We start from the raw sequence: 20,457 nt of genomic DNA, 5'->3' as shown, positions 1-20,457 counted from the left end.
TGCTTTGATTCGCTAATACATGNTTGAGAAATCCTTCAATCTCCATGGCAACCTTTCGGCTGTGCAAAACACATGGGTGGACCTAGCTCCGCCTCAGAGCTGCAGATTCCAAGCTACCAAGCTTGCGCTTCACAGAACAGCCCTCCCCATTCACTCCTCTTCTCAGATCCTTCAGACTAGCCAGCAGCAATTAGCAAGCAACTCGTGGAACTGCTGAGTTTATTGCAGGAGCTACTTCTCGTCGTTGGGATGACTTCTGAAGACATGCCACACTTTTCAGATTATTATGTTATTTTATATATTTTGAAAACTGTGTTTTTTTTCTTTCTACAGCAGGATTAGTTTTTTATCGCTTGTTGTATCGATAAAAAAACATTTATTGGTATGCATGCTTCACTATGGTGTGAGTAATGATAGCTTCGTCTACATGCAGTCATGTTTGTTTCTGTCACATAACAGACGCCATGTTGTTCTGCCATTTCTATAATGCCGTTCTTACCGGAACTCAATACACATCTATCATCTATCAAATAAAGCATGGCAGTTAATTATTTTATTTAACCATTCACTGAACGACTGTGATAAAAGTCGAAGAATTCAAGATTTCCTTGACATTTTGGGTAATTTTACTCCCCTGGATGTTTCAGCTCATTTCCCAGGCTGCGTTACAGAGAACATTGAGATTCCAGTAATTCAGCATTTCAGTTGCTTATGAAGTAAAAACCTTGAGCTAAAAATGTCTTCTTATCTAAGTACATCCTGGTTTATAATTGTGACAAAGTGTTGATTCATGAGTCGTATAACAAGAAAATCAAGTTAATCACAGCAACTATCACCAGTTCCAAGGAGAGTGGCAGGGACATTACTTTAGAGATCTCTGATCTCCTATTTTTTAAAGGTTGCAGTGAGTTTTTCTTGGTGAACAAAAACTGTGACTCCTAAGGTCAAACAAAGAGAAACAAAACAAGTAGAGTAGTTTTCCTACATGCAAGTGTGCCTTCCTAGAGGCCTAATGTAAATGCTACATGTTCCCTCTTCCAGGTCCCCTTGTTTGAGATGGATGAGTATGAGGAAGAAGAAGTTCTCTCGGTGAGGAGAAGAGGTATCTAATCCTTTAAAAAAAAAAAAAAAAACAGAAGATGTTGATTTGACTTTTAAATTTGCTTGATCTCTCTTAACAGAGCAACTTTTAGGACTCAAATGATGTTTTAAGTCGTGTATAAAAATATATAACTCATATAAGATTGAAAATATTTGCCATCCAGTACAAAGCAAATGTATGTGTTGCAATGTTCTAAAATATCCACAAAATGAAAAGGACAAGATTAGCTAATTGCGTCTTGCTGACAAACAGACATCACTGAGGCTAAGTGTAGCGCTCATGAGTCAGTGTGCAGTTTCTGTGTGTCCTAATCAAATGTCTGGACAGTCCATCTCCCAGTCAAGGGGGTGACCAGTGGACTGCCCAGCCCCTCTCTTCACAAGTGTCCTGGACAGAATGCTGCAGCTCTGAAGATACAATTACAAAAATCAATTATCGACCTTTGACCCAAGGCAGCCTGGGCCAAAACACACTCACAAATCACCATCTGCTTGAACACGGTGATTGTTCTGGACAATCTGTGCCTTACACGGCGGTCCAACATCCGATGGAAGAGGTCGTTCCTTTCCAGTCACATCTCTGCTGCATTATGACTGTTTATGGGCATCATTTCTATCTACAACTGCTCCACTCTCAGCAGCACTTCTGTAGCCAAACAGTTTGTAGCAAAGAGTTAATGTTGCACTGACAGAACATTCCTGCACTCTGAGGAATTTCTGTAAAACACGGGCGATGGGAATCATTACAACCACCCTGCAGCTTGACACGCACCTACATTCTATAAACCCCACATGAGAATTTACTGCCCTCTCAAAGGCTCTCAGTTTTGTTACAAGCTCACTTTGTGTGTTTTTTTTTTTTTTTTTCCCCGCAGGTGTCTGTACATATGCCACGTACCCCATGGCGCCCCCTGCAGGAACAGATCCTGACACCTACATTTACATGAATTTCATGAAGAGTCACAGTTGCTACGATGCCATGCCCAGGAGCTCCAAACTGGTCATCTTTGATACAACGCTGCAGGTGCAAACAGTACAAATTGCTTTCTTATGGGTTTGGATTGTATTAATCGAGTTTTTGTTTCACTCAGGTGAAGAAGGCTTTCTTTGCTCTGGTGGCGAACGGAGTGCGGGCGGCGCCGCTGTGGGACAGCAAGCTGCAGTGTTTTGTAGGTGGGAACAGGAACATCTCAGTATTTATTCATGGTTCCTGAACTGGTTCAGTCTAAGTGTCCACTCTGTGTGAAGAAGTTGCCGGAACCATTTGCTCCTCCATGGTTCCACAATCCTGTGTCAACCTTTTACCCGCCTGAGGTGACATTTAATAAGTGGAGTGACTTTAACCCACCGTACCGTTCTGCTCTTTTGGGGCCTATCAGTTGTGTTTGGCTAACTAAAATGACTCCAAGACGTCTGCGATTCATCCAACAGACCCCAAAACACTTACCGAAGCGTCAGGAGTCTCACTTGCCTCAGTAAAGGTCAGAGTTCATGATTCAGCAATAAGAGAGGGACTGGGCCAGACCAGAGAGCCTCTAACCTGACCCACCTCAGAAAAGTCTTTGACATTTCGGTGTTTGACCCACAAACTAACCATGGAAGGGAAACATTACTGATGCACGCTGTGATTTTTTTTTCTCATCATGCAAATGTTCAAATTTTTGCAACGTGTAATTTCATATCTGGTAACTATAGAAATCCTGTTTGTCTGTGCAGGTATGCTAACCATTACGGACTTTATTAACATCCTTCATCGTTACTACAAGTCTCCCTTGGTGAGCTTCAGAATTAAACTCCCACTGAGTGATTTGTAGTCTGACTGAAGTTTCTCTGTGGCAGGACTAATGGATGCATGTTCTGTCTGCAGGTTCAGATCTACGAACTGGAAGAACACAAAATAGAGACATGGAGAGGTCTGGACAGAATACCCTGCTAGTTTATAACTTCTACTCAACATCTGGATCCATTTATGGATCTTCTGTGAAACATCTAGATGTCTCTTATTGACTTGTAGAGCCCACTCACATAACCTTTTCTGGCTAGCTTTGATTCCTTTTTAACTGTCAAGGATTTATTGAGTTATTATAAGAACTTTGCTCAGAATAATTACTGATTAATGTTCTATGATGATGATGATGAAATCTGGCCATCCCAGTCTGTTCTGCTACCATCCCATAATTAATGCAATGTATGCTTGTAAGTGAGATCACTGCATTGATTATATTGTATTGTCTTTATGAAGCTAAAGAAAATAAGTGAACTTGATTGAAAACAACAATCTCACAAAACTTTTGTTTAAAAATTGCTTCTCTTTGTGTTTTTTTTTTTTTTTTTGGTACAGAAATATATCTCCAGTATTCAGTCAACAGACTCATCAGCATCAAACCTGCATCCAGGTAAAGGCACACTTGTTCTTTTAATTTCCTGCCTTAGTTTATTTTTTATTTATTTCTACAATGCACAACTATTTAAATTCTATTTTCCCAGATTTTACAAAGAACTGAATGTAAAAGAAAAACACGTCTTAAAACTTCACTTCACCGTGATAATATCGTCTTTCATAAATGAATGTTTCACATGAAATAGTTTCATTAGTCTACAGATTTACAGCTGTTTCTCATTCAGCTGAGAACAACCCGAAAAGTCTGTGGGATCCTGGAGAGGACGTAACATTACTGACATCTAGTGGACACAATTAAAATAGCAACCATATGAAATACGGCTCATTCATTTCCAATAACATTTCAGTAACTCACTTTTATAAAATGTAGCACATTGTATCCTTCAATTACACAACGACTGATGTTTCTGTTACTTATGATGATTTGCCTAAATAAATTATTTTTGTCTCTTCAGTTTGTTTGATGCCATCTACTCCCTGCTAAAGAATAAGATCCACCGGCTCCCAGTTATTGACCCAGCTTCTGGAAATGTCCTCCACATCCTGACTCACAAGCGGATCCTCAAATTCCTTCACATCTTTGTAAGGAAGGACTCATGTTTGTAATTCCAGATTGCACTCTGTGCTCTAGAAATGCCCGTGCTTCGTCAAATTAATGAGTCTACTCTTCTAGGGATCCATGATTCCTAAACCCAGGTTTCTTCAAAAGCAGATCAACGAGGTGCCGATTGGTACCTTTAGGGAGATTGCAACAATCCAGGAATCTGCCTCTGTCTATGAAGCTCTGGCTATTTTTGTGGAAAGAAGAGTGTCAGCCCTGCCTGTGGTTAATGAACAAGGTATACCAAAACAATGCTAACATTTGGGCTTAACGGCACAACACAATCCTGGTGAATCCACACCAGTGCTACTTCACATTTGAGGGTTTTCCAGCATTAACCAGCATGCCACAACCTCTCAGTTCAATTTAAGTTGGTAAACTTTTACAGGTGGACTTGTTCATGTTCTTAGGATCATTGTCCAAGTGAGCTTGAGCTCATGCACTGTGCTGCAGACAATCTGCAATCCATAGTTTCATTAATAGCAGTAAGTGATGTACACTTGCTGCACAACAGCATCAAGATTCCCAGATCATGATGCCTTGTTTGACTGACTTTACCATAAGACTTAATCGCATTATCTTCCTCTGATGTTAATATTTGTTTAATGATTTCAAATATTTCAGTTGGTAAAATTTCAAATACTTTTTCATCTGTGTTTTTTCTACCCCCGGTTTCAGGTAAAGTTGTGGCACTGTACTCCAGATTTGATGTCATTGTAAGTGAATTTAAAAAGTCAGCCTCCTTTTTCTTTAAGTATTCAACAGGAAACTAAGCTTTGTGACTTTATTTTTCTCCCCTCAAGAACCTCGCTGCCCAAAAAAACTACAACAATTTGAACATGACAATGAAAGAGGCCCTCGCATCACGATCCTGCTGGGTTGAAGGAGTCCTTAAATGTTATCCACACGAAACACTGGAGACCATCATCGACCGCATAGCTAAAGCTGAGGTAATTCCCAAATCTGCCGCAGCAGAACTTAGGTGTTACTGAAGGTAACTTAAACGAGTCACACATTCTGATTTCACTAGCAAGATGACATCAAACTGATAAAAAACAGTCTTCCCTCAAGTTGTAAATATGCAAAAGAAATCTGGTTTATGCGAAGCAGACAGATGCGCCGCCTGTCTGAATAGGTGGCGCATCTATTCAGACAGTTGTAGAGCTCACTCACATAACCACTCACTCCTCTTAAAATAGAGAAGCAAGAGGCTCCTCTATTTTAAGAGCCAAGTCCCTAACCCTAACACCCCCAACACCCCAGTTACACTTTGAGGTCCCAGCCAAAGAGAGAGGAAAGAACAGCAAGACGGTGTGTGATATCAGGTAGTCAATGTTAGTCAGGTTTGGTGGGCTTAATATAGTGTGTGAACTGGCATATTAAGAAACTATATTGTTATCTGTAGTGAGAGTTGAAAGCAAGTGGTTGTTCATCAGAAAGCCAGGAGGGGGAGTATGGGGGTTGTGGGATTTGGAGGTTTTGGATTTTAATTGGGAGTCACCAAAGTGGACAGAGTTAGAAATGGGTGTATTAAAATGACAGCTGAAGTGGACTGGTTTTACAGACAAAGGTGAGGGACGAGCCTGGATATTCCATACAAAGGATGTTGTGTGTATAACTGCCAGGGAAAAGGAAAAAAGGACGACCCTGGGAGAAGGATTACGGATGTAGGGGCTGCAGAGAGTTGATGTGACAAAGGATGGTGCTGGGGTTGAGTAAAGTAGTAGCAAGATAATCTGCTGTCTTGAAAAGGGTGGCTGAAAAAAGGTGTCATGAATCCAGACTATGCAGAAAGCCAGCTTGCACACTTAACTTGTGACTGAAAAGATTATAACCAAATGGTTTCATATTTTCCTTTCAGGTTCATCGACTAGTTTTGGTCGACAGAGAAGATGTGGTGAGAGGGATTGTCTCTCTGTCTGATATTCTGCAAGCCCTGGTTCTCACTCCTGCAGGTATTGATGCTCTGTACTCCTAACAACAACCCTTCCATCATCCTCCAGGCCTTACTATGCCTATTTACCTTCCCGCCTTCCAATTTCAAAAGCCTCCTGCTCCTTCTGACACAACTGATCTTTGTTTGAACACAAGGGACTTCCTTCTTCTTTATCAATCCCTGGCTTATCCCATGGAATCTCTTCTTAGCCTTCTTCTTGTTTTCCTTCCAACCAACAAAACTCTTTCCTAAATTATTTTTACTCCACCTCATTGGGAGGACCTTATCTTGGAGACATGTCAACATGTATATGCCTGCATCCTTCACTTCCTTCACATTAGATGGATGGAATCATCCATCTAACATCTTCCATTCTTCTACGTTTGCCCATTTTTCAACATCTACCCAAACAGCCCAGACATTTTTGTTACATTTGTACAAAATGTCTCACCAAGCAGTCTCTCCAGTCTCACATGAACCGTTGACACCCTTACCTTCAAAGTCCATCTCTCCTTTTTCGAGCCAGTGTCATCACTTCCTTCTCCCAAAGTTCCAGCCAGCATTTCCCAGGTAAGATTCCCATCTAAGCTGTCAGTGGCTGGTTGTCTGAGCTTGAATCTGAAGCTTAGCACTGCCTGTCGATGTCCCCCAAATCAATAATAACAATAAAACAGTTTTTTATTACATGTAGGTTTGCATACCTTCCTCTTGTTCCAAGCAAAGAGGTTTTAATCCATTGTCGTGCCTCACCTCCACATCCTATCAGGCAAGTCTAGGGACACTTCTTCATTTCCATGACATCAGTAATGGACATAGTAACAAAGTATCCCCAGTGATGTACGAAGTTTTAAAATTATTAATAGGAGACGCTTCGGCAATGGTCATGTAGTCATAGCAGGGCTGGATTTTGCCATGCATGTAGCCTGTGGTCTGTTGAATGCATTGACTGAGTTTAGATTGTGAAGAAGTAACCCTGCCTTCTTAAATTAGTAGTTGACACTTTGGCAGGTGTTAAAACCACAACGAATTTACCAAATCATTAAAAGCAACACATTGCATATCTAATTTTAACAGAAAAATCAAGCAACATTGCAAAAAAAACAAACAAAAAAAAATATGTGGGAATAAAATACACAAGCAACAGTAATGACAAAACAATGAAGTAGGGTAACTTATCATTTGCAGTTAATCAAATGCATCAATTAGCTAATCCCAAGTCAGCATAAGTCATGTTATAAAAGCAAAGGTTGTTTTTTTTCTTCAGTTTGCTGACCAGCTCCTGGTTCTCACACACAACAGCAAGAAGGAAATGGATCACTGGTCTTTGACAAGTAGTTGTTGCTGCCCACCAATCAAATCAAGGTAAGACTTTATTTGAAGGGGTGTGCATAAGACTGACATGACTTTTCAGGAATATGAAGGAGTCCTTGTTAATGTTCGTGACTATTGTCACAAAGTGTCATTTGGTAAAATAATATTTTAAGTTGACATTTTTAATGCAACTTTAAGTGTAACAGTGTCATGTCAGTTTTAGGCACAGCCGTTCAAATCAAGTGTTACTGAAATGAATTTCCAAACTTTTTCCAAACAGTGATAAACATCTAAGAAAACTGACGCACTTCTAAGGAGTGAACAATATTGACAGAAAGTTTGGCTACTTAAAACCATATCAGACTCCACAAGACTCAGTCAGTCCGTTATTGTTCTGCTCATGACAGAATAATAAAAGAGGCTGAAAACGGCTGTGTTTGCCATAATTTAGATTTGCAAAAGTTGCATAAGCAGGAATGACAGGACAACTAGAAGAATGTGCTTAGGACACATAGGACTAAAGTATGAATTCTGCCCATAACCTAGCACTACATATCAACTCTATCAAGAGTTTAGATCTACTTTGCCATGTGATTAGTGGGCCTTACTAAGATACTAACTGTGTTTTTATTGACCTTATAATTGTGCAAAGTGGAATTACAAAAATAACCGCAGTTTAAAAAAAAAAAAAAAAAAAAAACTCATGTTTTTTGATAAAAAGTTTTGCCGCTAGCATGAGGTGGTTCTTTGGCTGTATCAAAATTAGTGTATATTTCAAAACTGCAATGGAAACACTTTTTTTCCCATCACAAGTCATGTTCAGAACTGGATGTTACTACCAGTGGAAAACACGAAGAAGATGACAGGAAGTGGTAGGAGAATAATGGCGTGATGTGTTTTTTTAATGACTTATTGCATTTACAAATTTAGTCACGTGGGATTTTAATTGGATATTTTATTTAATGAAAACACCGCAATAGTGAAATTCTGTCTAGGGAAAAACAGTCGAGATCTTTTCACAACTGATTCTGCATTTTGTGTCATGTGTTGTTTGTAAAAGTTTCTTGGTGTTTGGACCTGCTTTTATCTTTATTTTTAAGCTTACAAAGCATTGCAAGTAAAAAGGCTGACGCTTCCTTTTGCACAGCTGTATGAAATCAATGTCCAATTCTGAAGAAGACCCTGCTGATGTAACAGACAATGTACATTTCATTTGTGCAATAGCTTTACTTTATTTTTCAAACTTTGAGGAGAACAAGCTCAATTACTAACACTAGGGTTTGGTAGATCTACAGTGGCCACTCAGCACTCATTAATATTCTTCAATTGTTCATTATTTATTTGAATAGTGACAGGATAATGCTATGTGTCAACAATACTAGCAGTGATTTTCACTGGGACTCTGTAGAGTAAAAGGGAGACTGCAGAAATCAGAGTGAGGTCAAACGTCCAGCGCTGACGCTAACAGAGCTTCAGGTGGGATCCAAGTTCTTCTCTGATGACATCAACCGGCTGCACGTTTAAAACCAAGAGGAAAATGTTCCTTTGATGAGATAACTCAGAAATTGAACGCCACACTTTTATTTTATTTTTTTCGTATCTGAAAACAACATAACTTTGTAGACAACAAAGTCTGAAGGGTCTGATTCAGCTACAGTACACAATATCTCCAACTTCTGTCGTGACAAACATTAGTTTAACTTCAATGGACATTAGTCTGAATTCAAAGTGAGTTACCTTAAGATTTCTAGATTTTATGCTACTCATTTGTTTTCTCACTGCAACTTTCAGATATTTACAAGTGGCCAACCTTTCAAGTCTGAAGAAAACAAGATGGCAGCGGACGATGTAAAACGGGACGATAACAAAGCAGAGCTTAACAGCAGCCAACGGGAGGGATGTGTAAAGTGAGGACAGACAAGTTGGACTTTGACACCACGTTGAAGGTTGTCCCTTTCTCAGATAAAACCTCCTGATGGCGAACAGAAGAAAAGCGGGAAAAGTGAAACTGAAGACACGAAAACACATTAAACTGCCTTTGAATTGAGACACATTAATGGTGGGTGTGACATTGTGACAGAAAACAATTATTTCTTATTCAAAGATTGAATGTTGGAACTGTGATGATGCTTATACTGAGATGTACTTACAGTCTTATCACTGTGAAAAATAAATGTATAACTGTGTTTTGGTTTCTAAGTACCACATCATTTATGATATATGTCTTTCAGCTAAACTAAAGGTTTCAGGAAGTGGAATTAAATTAAGCAAATATTGGAATAATGTTGAGGAAAATTAGTTTGACGGACCAATTGATTCTTCATGTGTGTTCATAGTTCATTTTCCATTGTTTATGAGTGAAAACAGAAACACTGCTGGTTTGAAAATATTTGTCACTGATTCGACACATCATTCATGGTCACAAATTCTGCAAATTAAGACATGATTCCTAAGAACCACAAAGTCAATTACTGCTTTCAACGTATTAGAAATTGTTTAGGTACCTATAATTAAGCACAGCTCAACGGCAACAGCTACATATGTATACATTTATTTATACATGTTATTGTTATTCTAATTCTACCAGGGGAATCCAAGTCAATGGGAGAAAGCCCAGCCTGTGCTGCAAGGTTTGAGTCAAGCGGAATAGTGGAGGAAGGCAATGACCAGGCTAGCTAAATACTGCTACAGCATTAACATTTGAACCATTGTCATCGTACCTCTCTTACCTGTTCCATATCAGGACCAGTTTGCTTCATGTCCAAGTACAATAACTTGTAGGTGCTCTCTCTTGATAGAAGGGCATCTTTTCCCTTAAATGCATCATGCATCTCTGATTGACCAGAGCCCTACTTTATTTGCTTCTTAATTATTTGCTTCTTTGTTCTAAGTCCAAATAGCACAGCATCTGGGTTCTCATCCCAGGTATTTGGGTGGCCATCTACAACTTCGCTACAAAATTATCTTTGTGGCTTCAAACTGATGCACAAATGTTTTAATGCATGGGTGTCCAAAGTGGGTCCTCGAGGGCCGGCATCCTGCACGTTTTAGTTCTCTCCCTGCTGGTAGTAACAACCTTTCCAGCATGTCAATATTCCTCTTAGGCCTTCTAACGAGCCATCATTTGATCCAGGTGTGCTAAACCAGGGAGAGAACTAAAACATGCAGGATGGCGGCCCTCGAGGACCCAATTTGAGGACCCGTTATAATGCAATCTGTCACTTCTGGAGCAGACTTTGTCTTCAGTGTGTGAGCCTGTGGCCACTTGGTGAAATAGTCAATGATGACTATTCAGGACACGTATTTGGTGTCCTGACTTTGAGCCAGTTTTTTTTGATGAGGTCCATTCCAACCGATTCAAAAGGATGGGGAACCTTAAATGAAAAAATTAGTTAATTATGCTATCAATCAATAAATAAGAAAAGACGGGTACATCTTTGAGAGTACAGCTTTGTTAGCAAAAAAAATTGTAGCCTTTTGACTTGGTGTTAATCTTCTCGTGTCAATAAAAATCCATCTACTCTTTTTCTGCCTCAGATGAGTAGAAAATAAGTGACCCTAACCCATGATCTAAGGGTTTAATCATTTAAGTTAAAGTCATGTTTGAATCTGATCATTTTTGCTGCAGGACTGGAAATTAGGGTTTATTTTCTTCATGCCAGCGTTGCTATCACACAAATAAATTAAAACACAGACATCAGTGTGACTTAAATCGGCATATATAAATACACCAACTCTCAAATCAATCTCAAAGCAACTTTGGCTCTTCAAGAAAATCAGCTGTATGTCTATTGGATGTCCACAGTGTACATAAGGAGAAGATTTTTCAGTTTGAGGCGACTCTGATCCACCCGGCTGCTCATGATCTCTGCCTGCAGGCTGCAAGCTGTTCTGTTTACCTGGGGTGGAGTTGTTAGCTCTGCCAGTTTCAAACATCCTGGTCACAAGAATACCAGTCTACCTACACACACGCACACACAGACACAGGGTAAACACTCCTATCATCTGTTAAGTCTGTTAAACAGATGGCAGTTGATGAGCTTTGTTGTTATTGAAGAACTTGTGGAACAATAAAATCTCTTTAAATTCTCACGAGTTGAGTCTTTATGATGAGAAATGACCGTTTAAACGACGATTTGACCAACAGCTCTGCCCCGAGCTCCAACAAAAGAAAAGAAAGAACCTGAAATGCAGAATGCCGGGCCAACCGCATGTTCCTTCAGTTTCACATCATCAGCATCATCATTCCCTGAACAAATACTTCAGCCAATCAGCTGATCTGTTTTTCAGTTAAACTTTATGTCAAACTGGAGCAGGTCTGAAAACCTTCACATAATCTGTCCTGAGAGAACCAATGGATCCCAAACCAAGGTAGGAGATTGGCTCTCAGTAATCAACATTTGCAGTTAATTGGGCATATAAGCAAAAGTTGCTTTAGGTTTTACACTAAGCTGTTTTAGATTTATGATGTTTATTTTCTACTTAGCCAAAATGTATTTTATTGTACTGTTTGGAATTTTATTTTGATATTTATTTACATTTCTTTAGATTTCCCCATTTACGTCTCAAATTCAAGCTTGCCTAACAGAAACATTGCAGAGCATAATGGAGACATTTGATGTTTTGTAGTTCAATCCGTCCCACAACACTTATGGGATATTTGAGAATTTCCAAAGAAATTCCACATATCTAAAGTTATGTCATCCCATTTTTCCTGCATGTATGTCTGAAGGTCTGGCTTTAAAAGTCTTAGATTTAATCAGTCATTTGAGCTGTTGAGTCTTTAATGAGCTCAGATTCCCTGTTCAATGTTACATTTAAATATAATAAAGGCTTAAAGTTGTACATTTGTTCATGGCTTCTTTAAAAAAAATGACAAAAGCTTTTATATGGGTCAGGAAGGTGTTGAAATATTCTTGTGAAACCCTGGAAGCAATTATGTAAAAACCTGCCTGTAATGGTTTCTGTAAAGAAGTAAAATCAAATATAAATACTTACACGTTTCTTTAAAACTAACAGTGTGTCTTGTTTTGTTTGGAGAAACTATGATGGCAAATAAAAAAAACTAGTTTTGAGATTCTTACAAATTGACTAAAAATAGGAAACCTCTGGGGACCGTAATATGAAATCTAAGAAGTAATAAAACTAAACAATGAAAATGGAGAGAAATACATTTTAAACAGTTGGGTGAAATAATACATAAAATTACTGGTGATGAATAGATTAGGATCCCCTTCATTTATTCTCACTTAAAATGAATAAAATCATTCAGGAATCATATCACCTACACACCATGCATGTCGATGCATGATGTCCATTTACAATCAGAAAGAGGCTGTGAGCTTAAGCCTCATGCTGTTTGCAGAAAGGAAAGCTTTGCTTTGGGGCCTGATGTGAACACCCTCAACTGGTCCTCAGCTAGAAAATGTATCTTGTCTACATATTTTGCTTAATGAGTCAATTTTGTCAAATTAAATCTATTTCTTTTGCAGAGATAACATAATGTATAATAACATTTCATACTAGAGAACTGAATATTGAATGAAGCATCCCAAGTGTTTAAATAGTTGAACTCTGAATGTACTGCCATGCTAGAGTCGAACCAGTTCGGCACATTAAATATGTAAAAGTATTTACATATGGACAGTGTGTGTAGGAGGCTAACAAGAGAAGGGCTGCTCCCTTTCACCAACCACAAACCACACAGTATTCGTGACAGCCCGATTAACAGAAACCACAGCTGGTTAGACACAGAAATATCGTCTCACAGTGAATAGCCAGTATATTTAAGGCTCCATAGCGATCGGTTTTACTTTTGCATATGAAGCAATAAGAAAAATTTGTAAATTGCTTCAGGACGTCTGAGAACTAAGGAAATGTATAGCGGAAGACGTCAGGTGAGGAATATCTTCTGGAAAGACGGTTCTGTTGTGGACAAAAGTCACAACAACTGACAGCAGATAGGTTATTGTGTCTTACTTCTGATTTGCAAAGGAGGAAACAGTAGAGTGTAGCGTAATCTTTGGAGAAGAATTAGAAGTAAGACCATACATAAAGTGAAAAACCTTCCTGCTAGAAACCTCTGTAGATATCAGCTAAATGGATCTATTGGGCAGTCCTGCAACTCAGCAACGGTGAGTCTCTGAAGTTCATATTTCATATAATTAGTTCGTAGATCTACGTGCATCACAAGAAAGATATACTGGCAGGAACATGTTAGATTTTTAGAAATTTATGCTTAACTGACTTATCTGACATATATATAAAATACAAGATGTATATGTGGGATACCACTTGTTTTCTTTTTTGTCCATTAAGTAGAAATTTTTGTTTGCGTTTTCTTTCCATATTTCATGTTTTATTGTATTTGGACTCAGAACCTGAACTTGTACTAGAAACATACAGGCTTCACCTGATGGCCTCAGTGATTGGACTTTTTTTTTTTTTTTTTTACATCAGGCTTGCATTGTGATATGAAAGCGCAACAAAGGTTTTTTTTTTTAAATCCTATCCACAGCTAATTATTCTTTGTGGTGAAAACACACATGGGATGGACAGAACAAACAGTGCATCCCATAAGTTCACAGAATTTGGAACCTATCTCGAAAAATGAAAAAAATAAATAAATAAAATCTGTACTATTTGAAACACCATAAGGAAATCAAAACAAACTGAAATATCATTTTCTGGTTTTGGCCATAAAAATTCAAATTTGCCTATGTTCTGCTTGAATAGTTTCAATTTTAAAGCAAAAATCAAATATCCACTTTGAGTTTAACTTTATTGAACATATAGTGTAATAAAAGAATAAACAAAGTTATATCCACAGAAAATATATTTAGGTTAGGTGCAATAGGTTTTGTCGTTACTGATTTCCAAAGAGAGCATTTTATTACCAGTTACTTTCACGCTTCCGTTTTCAGTTCATAACAGCTTGTCCGTATTTTAAGCTACTGTCTTTCACCAAACGTTTGGGATCTTTTTCTTAATGCTTTATAGCTCAGTTGCAAAATAATCCATAAAGAGAGACTGATTGCATGCCAAACTTGCTGTTCCTTTAGCAGGAAGGAAAAGAAGATATTTGGCCTGAAAGTGAAGAAGAAGAAGAAGAAGAAAGACGGCACTGACCTGGTCCTGGCAAACAAAGGAGCCGTGGGTAAGGCATGGAAAACAAACATCACTGAGTCTCAGCTGTGATCATAAGCAGAGGAGTTGTCCCTTGTCATCATGGGAGTGAGACGAACCCTGGTCAAACAAGCATGTGTCAGCACCGGGCTGAGACTGTGTGCAGTCCTGGTTGCTATGGGTGATTTCAGTTTTCTAGGAAAACAGATTGTTACTGCCATTCCCGTGAAACTGAACTGTAATGTTTCCTGATATGGAACATAAAGGTATTTCAGTACTGAGAGCTTCTGAGTACTGTGGTCCTAATTGTTTTGTGTGTGTGTGTGTGTGTGTGTGTGTGTGTGTGTGTGTGTGTGTGTGTGTGTGTGTGTGTGTGTGTGTGTGTGTGTGTGTGTGTGTGTGTGTGTGTGTGTGTGTGCAGACAGTGAGGTCGAGGCTTCCCCAGAAGCATCTCTCGTACAGGAAGGGGAAACCCCAGAAGACCAGCCTCTCATTCGAAGAGCAATAAAACCAAACACAAAGAGGTACCACTGTTATCAAACTGTGGAACTGATGAGTACAATATCTGAGTGTATCTATTATGTAATATACTGTTCAGTTATGGTGGAGTCAAAAAGGATTTCAAAGCATCATGCATCCTGTTACAACTAGCAGACAGAAAGCAAAAGTGGAAGTTATTGTCAGGTTCATGAAATGAAATAAAATGAAATGAAATGTTTCAAATAATTCACATAGAAGCTATAAAAAAAGATATTGTTTTGGTCAAAAGCTGCATTTGGACTATGTCTGTATCTGTAAACTGACACGACAACAAAGTCTTCACATTCATGTGCCTTCCACGTTGGTATGCTGCAGGTTCACCGCTGGAGCATACCAGTGGAGAAGCACACACACCTCCAAATTGCCCCCAGGTTGAACGTTACTGTACAGAAAACCCTCCTCAACTTCATTTTTTTAAAAGTTGCAGCTAAGCTGATCAAATCATTGACAGTGATGCCTCACTTATATACGTTATATATTGTAACAAGATAAAAGACACATCCTGCTGCAGAGGTGATACCAGCGACTCAAGCGTCTCAGATGACTGAGAAAGCAAATTGGAAGAACCTCTTTGGAGAGTACTAACAACATAGAAGCGTGATTATATAATTTTTCTAATTATTACTCACGGGTTTTGAAAGATGCTGTGCAAATCGGAAGCCATTTACCTAGTTTACTTCTTCACCATGAGAACTCAGATAGGATGAATGTTTTCTGTTCCATCTGTTTCCCTGTTTGTCCGCAAGATGACAAAACAGGTTTTGCAATGAATTTGACATTCATGTGGATTTCCACAGAGCCAAACTTCAAACTCGCATTCAGGACAGCGAAGGAAAACCTGAGAGCTTCCAGGTGACAACAACAGCGGCCTAAACAGAACAGAAAAAGCAAACCTGTTCGATTAAAACAGATCAACTCCGTCTTACCTAGACCCTGACGAATGACTTATTCTTGTTCTGTTTCGCAGATAGGCATTAATATCACAGAAGCCAGACAGCTTGTGGGGGAAAACATAGACCCCAGTGTGGTGATTGAGATTGGAGACGAGAAGAAACAGACGTCCGTCAAGGAAGGAACAAACGCTCCATTTTACAATGAGGTGAAATGAAACAGCTAGAGCTGAAAAGCAAGTTTCCAGACACTGTGTGGGGCGAGCAGTCGGTCAGATTGAGCGTCCATGTTGGTTCATAATCTGCCAACACAAGCGACACATTAATGCAACACAGCTGGCCAACTATGTTACTGGTTAGATTACATCACTGCAATCCTAATATTCCTGACACTTACATTAAATACATTTAGCTACCAGAAAGAGTCTTTATTTCATTGTGTGTCCTCGCATGCTGAATGTTGATTGGTCAGATGATTAGTAAAGGGGTTATATTCAATTCTAAAATGTGCATCTTAAATATCTATCCTGAAGACTTCGTTATCTCAAACAATTTAAGATCTCTACTTAATGTTTGCATTTTGAAAGCTGAACTCTGTCTTTTTTTTTTCTTGTCATTTTGTCTCGTCTGTTGGTATGTCAATTTTTTTTTTTTTTTTTTTACGGCCCTGCTGGTATATTTATGCACGTACATGAGTGGACGTGTTCATTTTCTCTTTTTAAAGTTAAGAAAGAGATGCTTTAAAAAGCTGCTAGAAAAACTTCATAAGGGCTTTAAGTAAGTCATTAGCAGTTTTACTTTATAATTTAAACTGTTTTTGCTTCATCTCATTTCTCCTCTCTCCATCAGTATTTCGTCTTTGATTTCTTTGCCCATAAAGAGATCTTCTTAGACAAAGTCATCAAGCTGACGGTTGGTAATAACATGAGAGTACATGCAACTTCCCGCTTTAATGCTGATTTATTTTGGGTGCAGCTCTTATTGCTGCATTTATAGGTTAATTTTGTGGTGTTTTTTTTTTTTTTTGGTCCTCTGCAGGTCGTTCACTCAAAGATGCTGAAGACGTTCTGCGTGGGGTCCTTTAAACTGGACGTTTGGACAGTCTACAAACAGCCAGGTCAGTCATGTTTTATGACTTAGTGAAAGTACGTAGCAGAGCGTCACAACGCTTCCTCATTGGTTCCTTCTGATGGAAAGTAGAGAGATAAACTGAATAATTGTGCCTTGCTCTCCCAGGTCACCAGTTTGTCAATAAGTGGGCAATGTTGACCAATCCTGGCGACATTAGCACTGGTGTAAAAGGATACGTTAAATGTGACATCAGCGTCTCAGCTAAAGGTGACGCCGTGCAGCCGGGACAAAAAGCAAGTGATGCTGAAGAACAGATAGAAAAGTATGAAGCACCTCTGAATTAATGTGCAGCGTTAAACACACTGCGGGCCGAACGCTAGATGCTGCCTTTGCAGATTAACTGTGTTGTTTGACTGGTTTGGGATAACGTTGTCCGTCATCAGGAACCTCCTGATCCCAGAGGGGCTTCCCTCTGAACGGCCCTGGGCCCGTTTCTGTGTGAAAGTGTACCGAGCCGAAGGCCTGCCCCGGAACAACTCCAGCATCATGGCCAACGTCACGAAGGCCTTTATAGGAGACAACACAGCACTCATTGATCCATATGTTGTCGTCAGCTTCTTCAAACAAGTGGTGAGCTGAATGTCGCTTCCGTTTAAAAGTTCAGCTGTAGCCATCTTGAATTGAGATGTGAGTGTGAGTTAAGATCCACGATTGGGGGAGTTGGGCTCAGAGCCACTGCTTCTCTTTGTTGAAAGGCCTCAGCAGAGACGGTTCTGGCTTCTGAGGTCAGCCGTTACCTTGGCTACCAGACCTCAGATTAGTGGAAGAAAAGGTTTTAAAGGTTTCTGTCTGCAGACAGTCAGTTCCCAGTCAACGTCACAGCATGGATGCTTTGACTCAATAAAACAGGGTCAACACAAGTTGACCCTGTCACCACATTTAATCCCATAACTAATCTACACGCAGCTCATAGTTGCAGGTGCTCCAAATCGAACCAGTTGAGTTCAGGAAGTAGCAGCTTCTTGTTTTACAATATTATCTGTAAAGCATGGCTTCAGGATGAAGGACGGTTGCAGTCATGGTGTACTCATGTCTCAATGAAAAACAGTGATCAACTATAGTCGCGTTTGTCTCAGGGTCGCACATCCACCCAGAAGTCTTCGGCGGACCCCGTGTGGAACGAGCAGATTGTCTTCACTGAGATGTTTCCTCCCCTGTGTCAGAGATTAAAGATCCAGGTCTGAAAGCTGGATACAGCTGACTGATTTACAGTTCTGGAAAAAAGAATTTAAGTGCATGCAGGTAGAAATTTCCTAGAATCTTATATTAATTTTCCTTTAAGGTCTGGGATGAGGGGAGCATGAATGATGTTGCCATAGGAACCCATTACTTTGACCTGAGGCGCATCTCCAATGAACAAGATGGAGACAAAGGTGAGAAGAAATGAAGGTCTAGATCAGGTCTGAAGGTTGAAAGGAAATGTAAGTGTTTAATCATGATGAGGTTTTTTTCCCCCTGTTTATTTCATGTTCTTAGGGTTTTTACCAACTTTCGGTCCTGCTTGGATTAATCTGTACGGCTCAGCTCGAAACTTCTCTTTGGGCGATGACACAGGGGAACTCAATGAGGGCATCGGCGAGGGAGTCTCCTTCAGGTTCATAGAAAGATATGATACTGCTTCATATTGCAACTAAAAGAAAGTGCCGTCTTTTACCTGATTTATATGCCCTGGACTGTGTGCTTGTGATTTTAGGGGCAGGGTCTACTTAGAACTGACAGTAGAGATCCTGTCTGGGGGCACAGGCTCAGACTCCAAACTCAGTCGGATGATTAAACCTGTCAAAGACGCAAAAGCAGGAAAAGCTGGTGGGAAGGATGCTAAGTCTTCTGCTGGAGGCGGAGCAGGAGGAGGTGCAGGGGCAGCTGATGACGACAAAGGAAAAGCAGGAGCAGCCGAGGTCCTGCCTGTTGATCCTCCTCCGGTGGTGAGAAAAAAAACCTTTAGCTTGTTCCAAAAAATATACTTATTTAAAAGCAGCAAAATGAAATTGTACTAAAGCAGTACTGCAATTAATTACTGACAGTTAATTGATGAAGCTCCATATTGAGTGGACCAGGTCCAATAGCTTAAAAACCTTTTATAAGACCTCTTAGGTAAAAAGGCAGTTAATGAGGGTCAAAACTCACATTTTGACCCTCATTAAAGAAAAAAAAAATGAAATTAGGCATGCATAATCTTTCGTCTTGCTTAGATTTACTTCATCATGCATCAGTGTAAATATTGTTACTTAAACTGAGCAAGTACTTCTGGTTCTATGTCCAGCCAGCTGAAGATGATGAGACCTTCCTGCTCTTTGGTGCTTTGTTTGAGGCCACCATGATCGACCGTAAGATTGGAGACAAACCCATCAGCTTTGAGTTCTCCCTCGGTGAGTCACGACAAAACCTCTCAGAAAACAAAATGAAAGTCTTTTTTTTTTTTCCTCCATTGTAATATATAGTTGAGGCAAAAACAAAACAACCTGGTATTCAGTTGATTATTTCTCAGTTGTAACACTGTCGGGGTGAGCACTGACATGATGGGTCAGCAATAGGTCCCTTCTTTACTTGTGCGTCTTGTTTCAGGTAACCATGGCAATGTCTTGGAGTCTTCGGTCCAACCAAGTGCTGCCAGTCCTGCAGTGACTCGGAGGAGGAAGGTGCTGGACCTCCCGGACAGCAGTGACATTTTTGGCTCCTCCCTCACCGTCCCGTCCTCACCCCTCCTCCCCAGAGATCCCTCTGATTCATGCGGAGCCTCGAAATCCGCTACACCTCCGGAGAAACCACTCATCGTCGAGGGAAACAGGTGGGTTTCATTTGAATATGCTGCTCAACAGCTGAGATTGTCCTCTGCAGTTCATCCACACTGCTTGAAAACTTAACAGACTGCTTCTTAAGTGAGCTTCAGTTGGGGTTCCTGCTTAAATCATATGAACAGACTTATTCGCTTCTTCTACAATTTCACAGGTCACGGGTCTCTTAAAGAATTAGAAAATCTTTTTCTCAAGATTTTCCTTCATCCTTGACACAGTGAAAAACTGATCAGGAGAACAAATAAGAATCGAGTTTTGCCAGCTCCTCAAGTTGATTTATGGCTGACCATCATTTGTTATTGTTACCAAAACAAACTGTGGAATATGTATTCAGTGGACTGCACATCAATCAGATGTTCATCTCAGCTCTGCTTCATGCCTGTGTGTGGTTCTGTTCAGGCACTACATGTATTTGCCCCTGGAGAAGAAGAAGCCCTGTGCTAGTGTTGTGAGCTCCTGGGAGGACAGAACCTACCGGCTCTACAACTCCAACATGCTGGAAAATATCGCTGTGCTGTTTGTAAGTGGAACACATACACACGCGCACGCCTCCACACACACACACACACACACAGCCTTGTCTGTATGCACTACTGGGGACTAAAGACAAGACCATGCTTTCTGGG

The 20,457-nt window shown here is 39.9% G+C and overlaps 2 protein-coding genes across 5 annotated transcripts in view; both read left to right on the top strand.

Moving 5' to 3' along the window:
- prkag3b (protein kinase, AMP-activated, gamma 3b non-catalytic subunit) overlaps positions 1 to 9,536 on the top strand; it is a 10,583-nt gene extending 1,047 nt beyond the window's left edge. Inside the window, exons 2-15 of one of the 4 annotated variants that reach the window (XM_015058020.1) lie at positions 1,042 to 1,102; positions 1,977 to 2,125; positions 2,193 to 2,274; positions 2,818 to 2,876; positions 2,969 to 3,014; positions 3,443 to 3,497; positions 3,958 to 4,084; positions 4,176 to 4,341; positions 4,782 to 4,819; positions 4,907 to 5,053; positions 5,965 to 6,058; positions 6,495 to 6,609; positions 6,731 to 6,805; positions 9,142 to 9,536. In XM_015058020.1, coding sequence (XP_014913506.1) covers positions 1,042 to 1,102; positions 1,977 to 2,125; positions 2,193 to 2,274; positions 2,818 to 2,876; positions 2,969 to 3,014; positions 3,443 to 3,497; positions 3,958 to 4,084; positions 4,176 to 4,341; positions 4,782 to 4,819; positions 4,907 to 5,053; positions 5,965 to 6,058; positions 6,495 to 6,609; positions 6,731 to 6,805; positions 9,142 to 9,202 — 1,275 coding nt within the window. In that variant the 3' untranslated portion in view covers positions 9,203 to 9,536. Of the gene's footprint in view, positions 1 to 1,041; positions 1,103 to 1,976; positions 2,126 to 2,192; positions 2,275 to 2,817; positions 2,877 to 2,968; positions 3,015 to 3,442; positions 3,498 to 3,957; positions 4,085 to 4,175; positions 4,342 to 4,781; positions 4,820 to 4,906; positions 5,054 to 5,964; positions 6,059 to 6,494; positions 6,610 to 6,730; positions 6,906 to 9,141 lie in introns of those variants that run through there. The other 3 variants (XM_015058018.1, XM_015058017.1, XM_015058019.1) reach the window with 3 other exon arrangements.
- Positions 9,537 to 13,449: 3,913 nt separating this feature from the next.
- LOC106963231 (fer-1-like protein 6) lies at positions 13,450 to 20,351 on the top strand (the record flags this gene model as incomplete). Its single annotated transcript, XM_015058021.1, has 16 exons — positions 13,450 to 13,484; positions 14,412 to 14,506; positions 14,897 to 14,999; positions 15,813 to 15,867; positions 15,983 to 16,114; positions 16,755 to 16,817; positions 16,944 to 17,022; positions 17,142 to 17,298; positions 17,420 to 17,606; positions 18,113 to 18,214; positions 18,319 to 18,409; positions 18,513 to 18,630; positions 18,730 to 18,961; positions 19,300 to 19,405; positions 19,602 to 19,824; positions 20,231 to 20,351. Coding segments are annotated over exons 1-16 (1,899 nt in total), but the record flags the coding sequence as incomplete, so codon positions are not given.
- Between the last annotated feature and the right edge of the window lie 106 nt (positions 20,352 to 20,457).

This window comes from Poecilia latipinna, unplaced genomic scaffold, assembly GCF_001443285.1.
Source record: "Poecilia latipinna isolate Pla-1442-1.1 unplaced genomic scaffold, P_latipinna-1.0 Scaffold1510, whole genome shotgun sequence".
In the NCBI taxonomy this organism is placed as follows: Eukaryota; Metazoa; Chordata; class Actinopteri; order Cyprinodontiformes; family Poeciliidae; genus Poecilia; species Poecilia latipinna.
The sequence above is the reverse complement of the archived record's forward strand: the minus strand, read 5'-3'. Positions and strand labels throughout refer to the sequence as shown.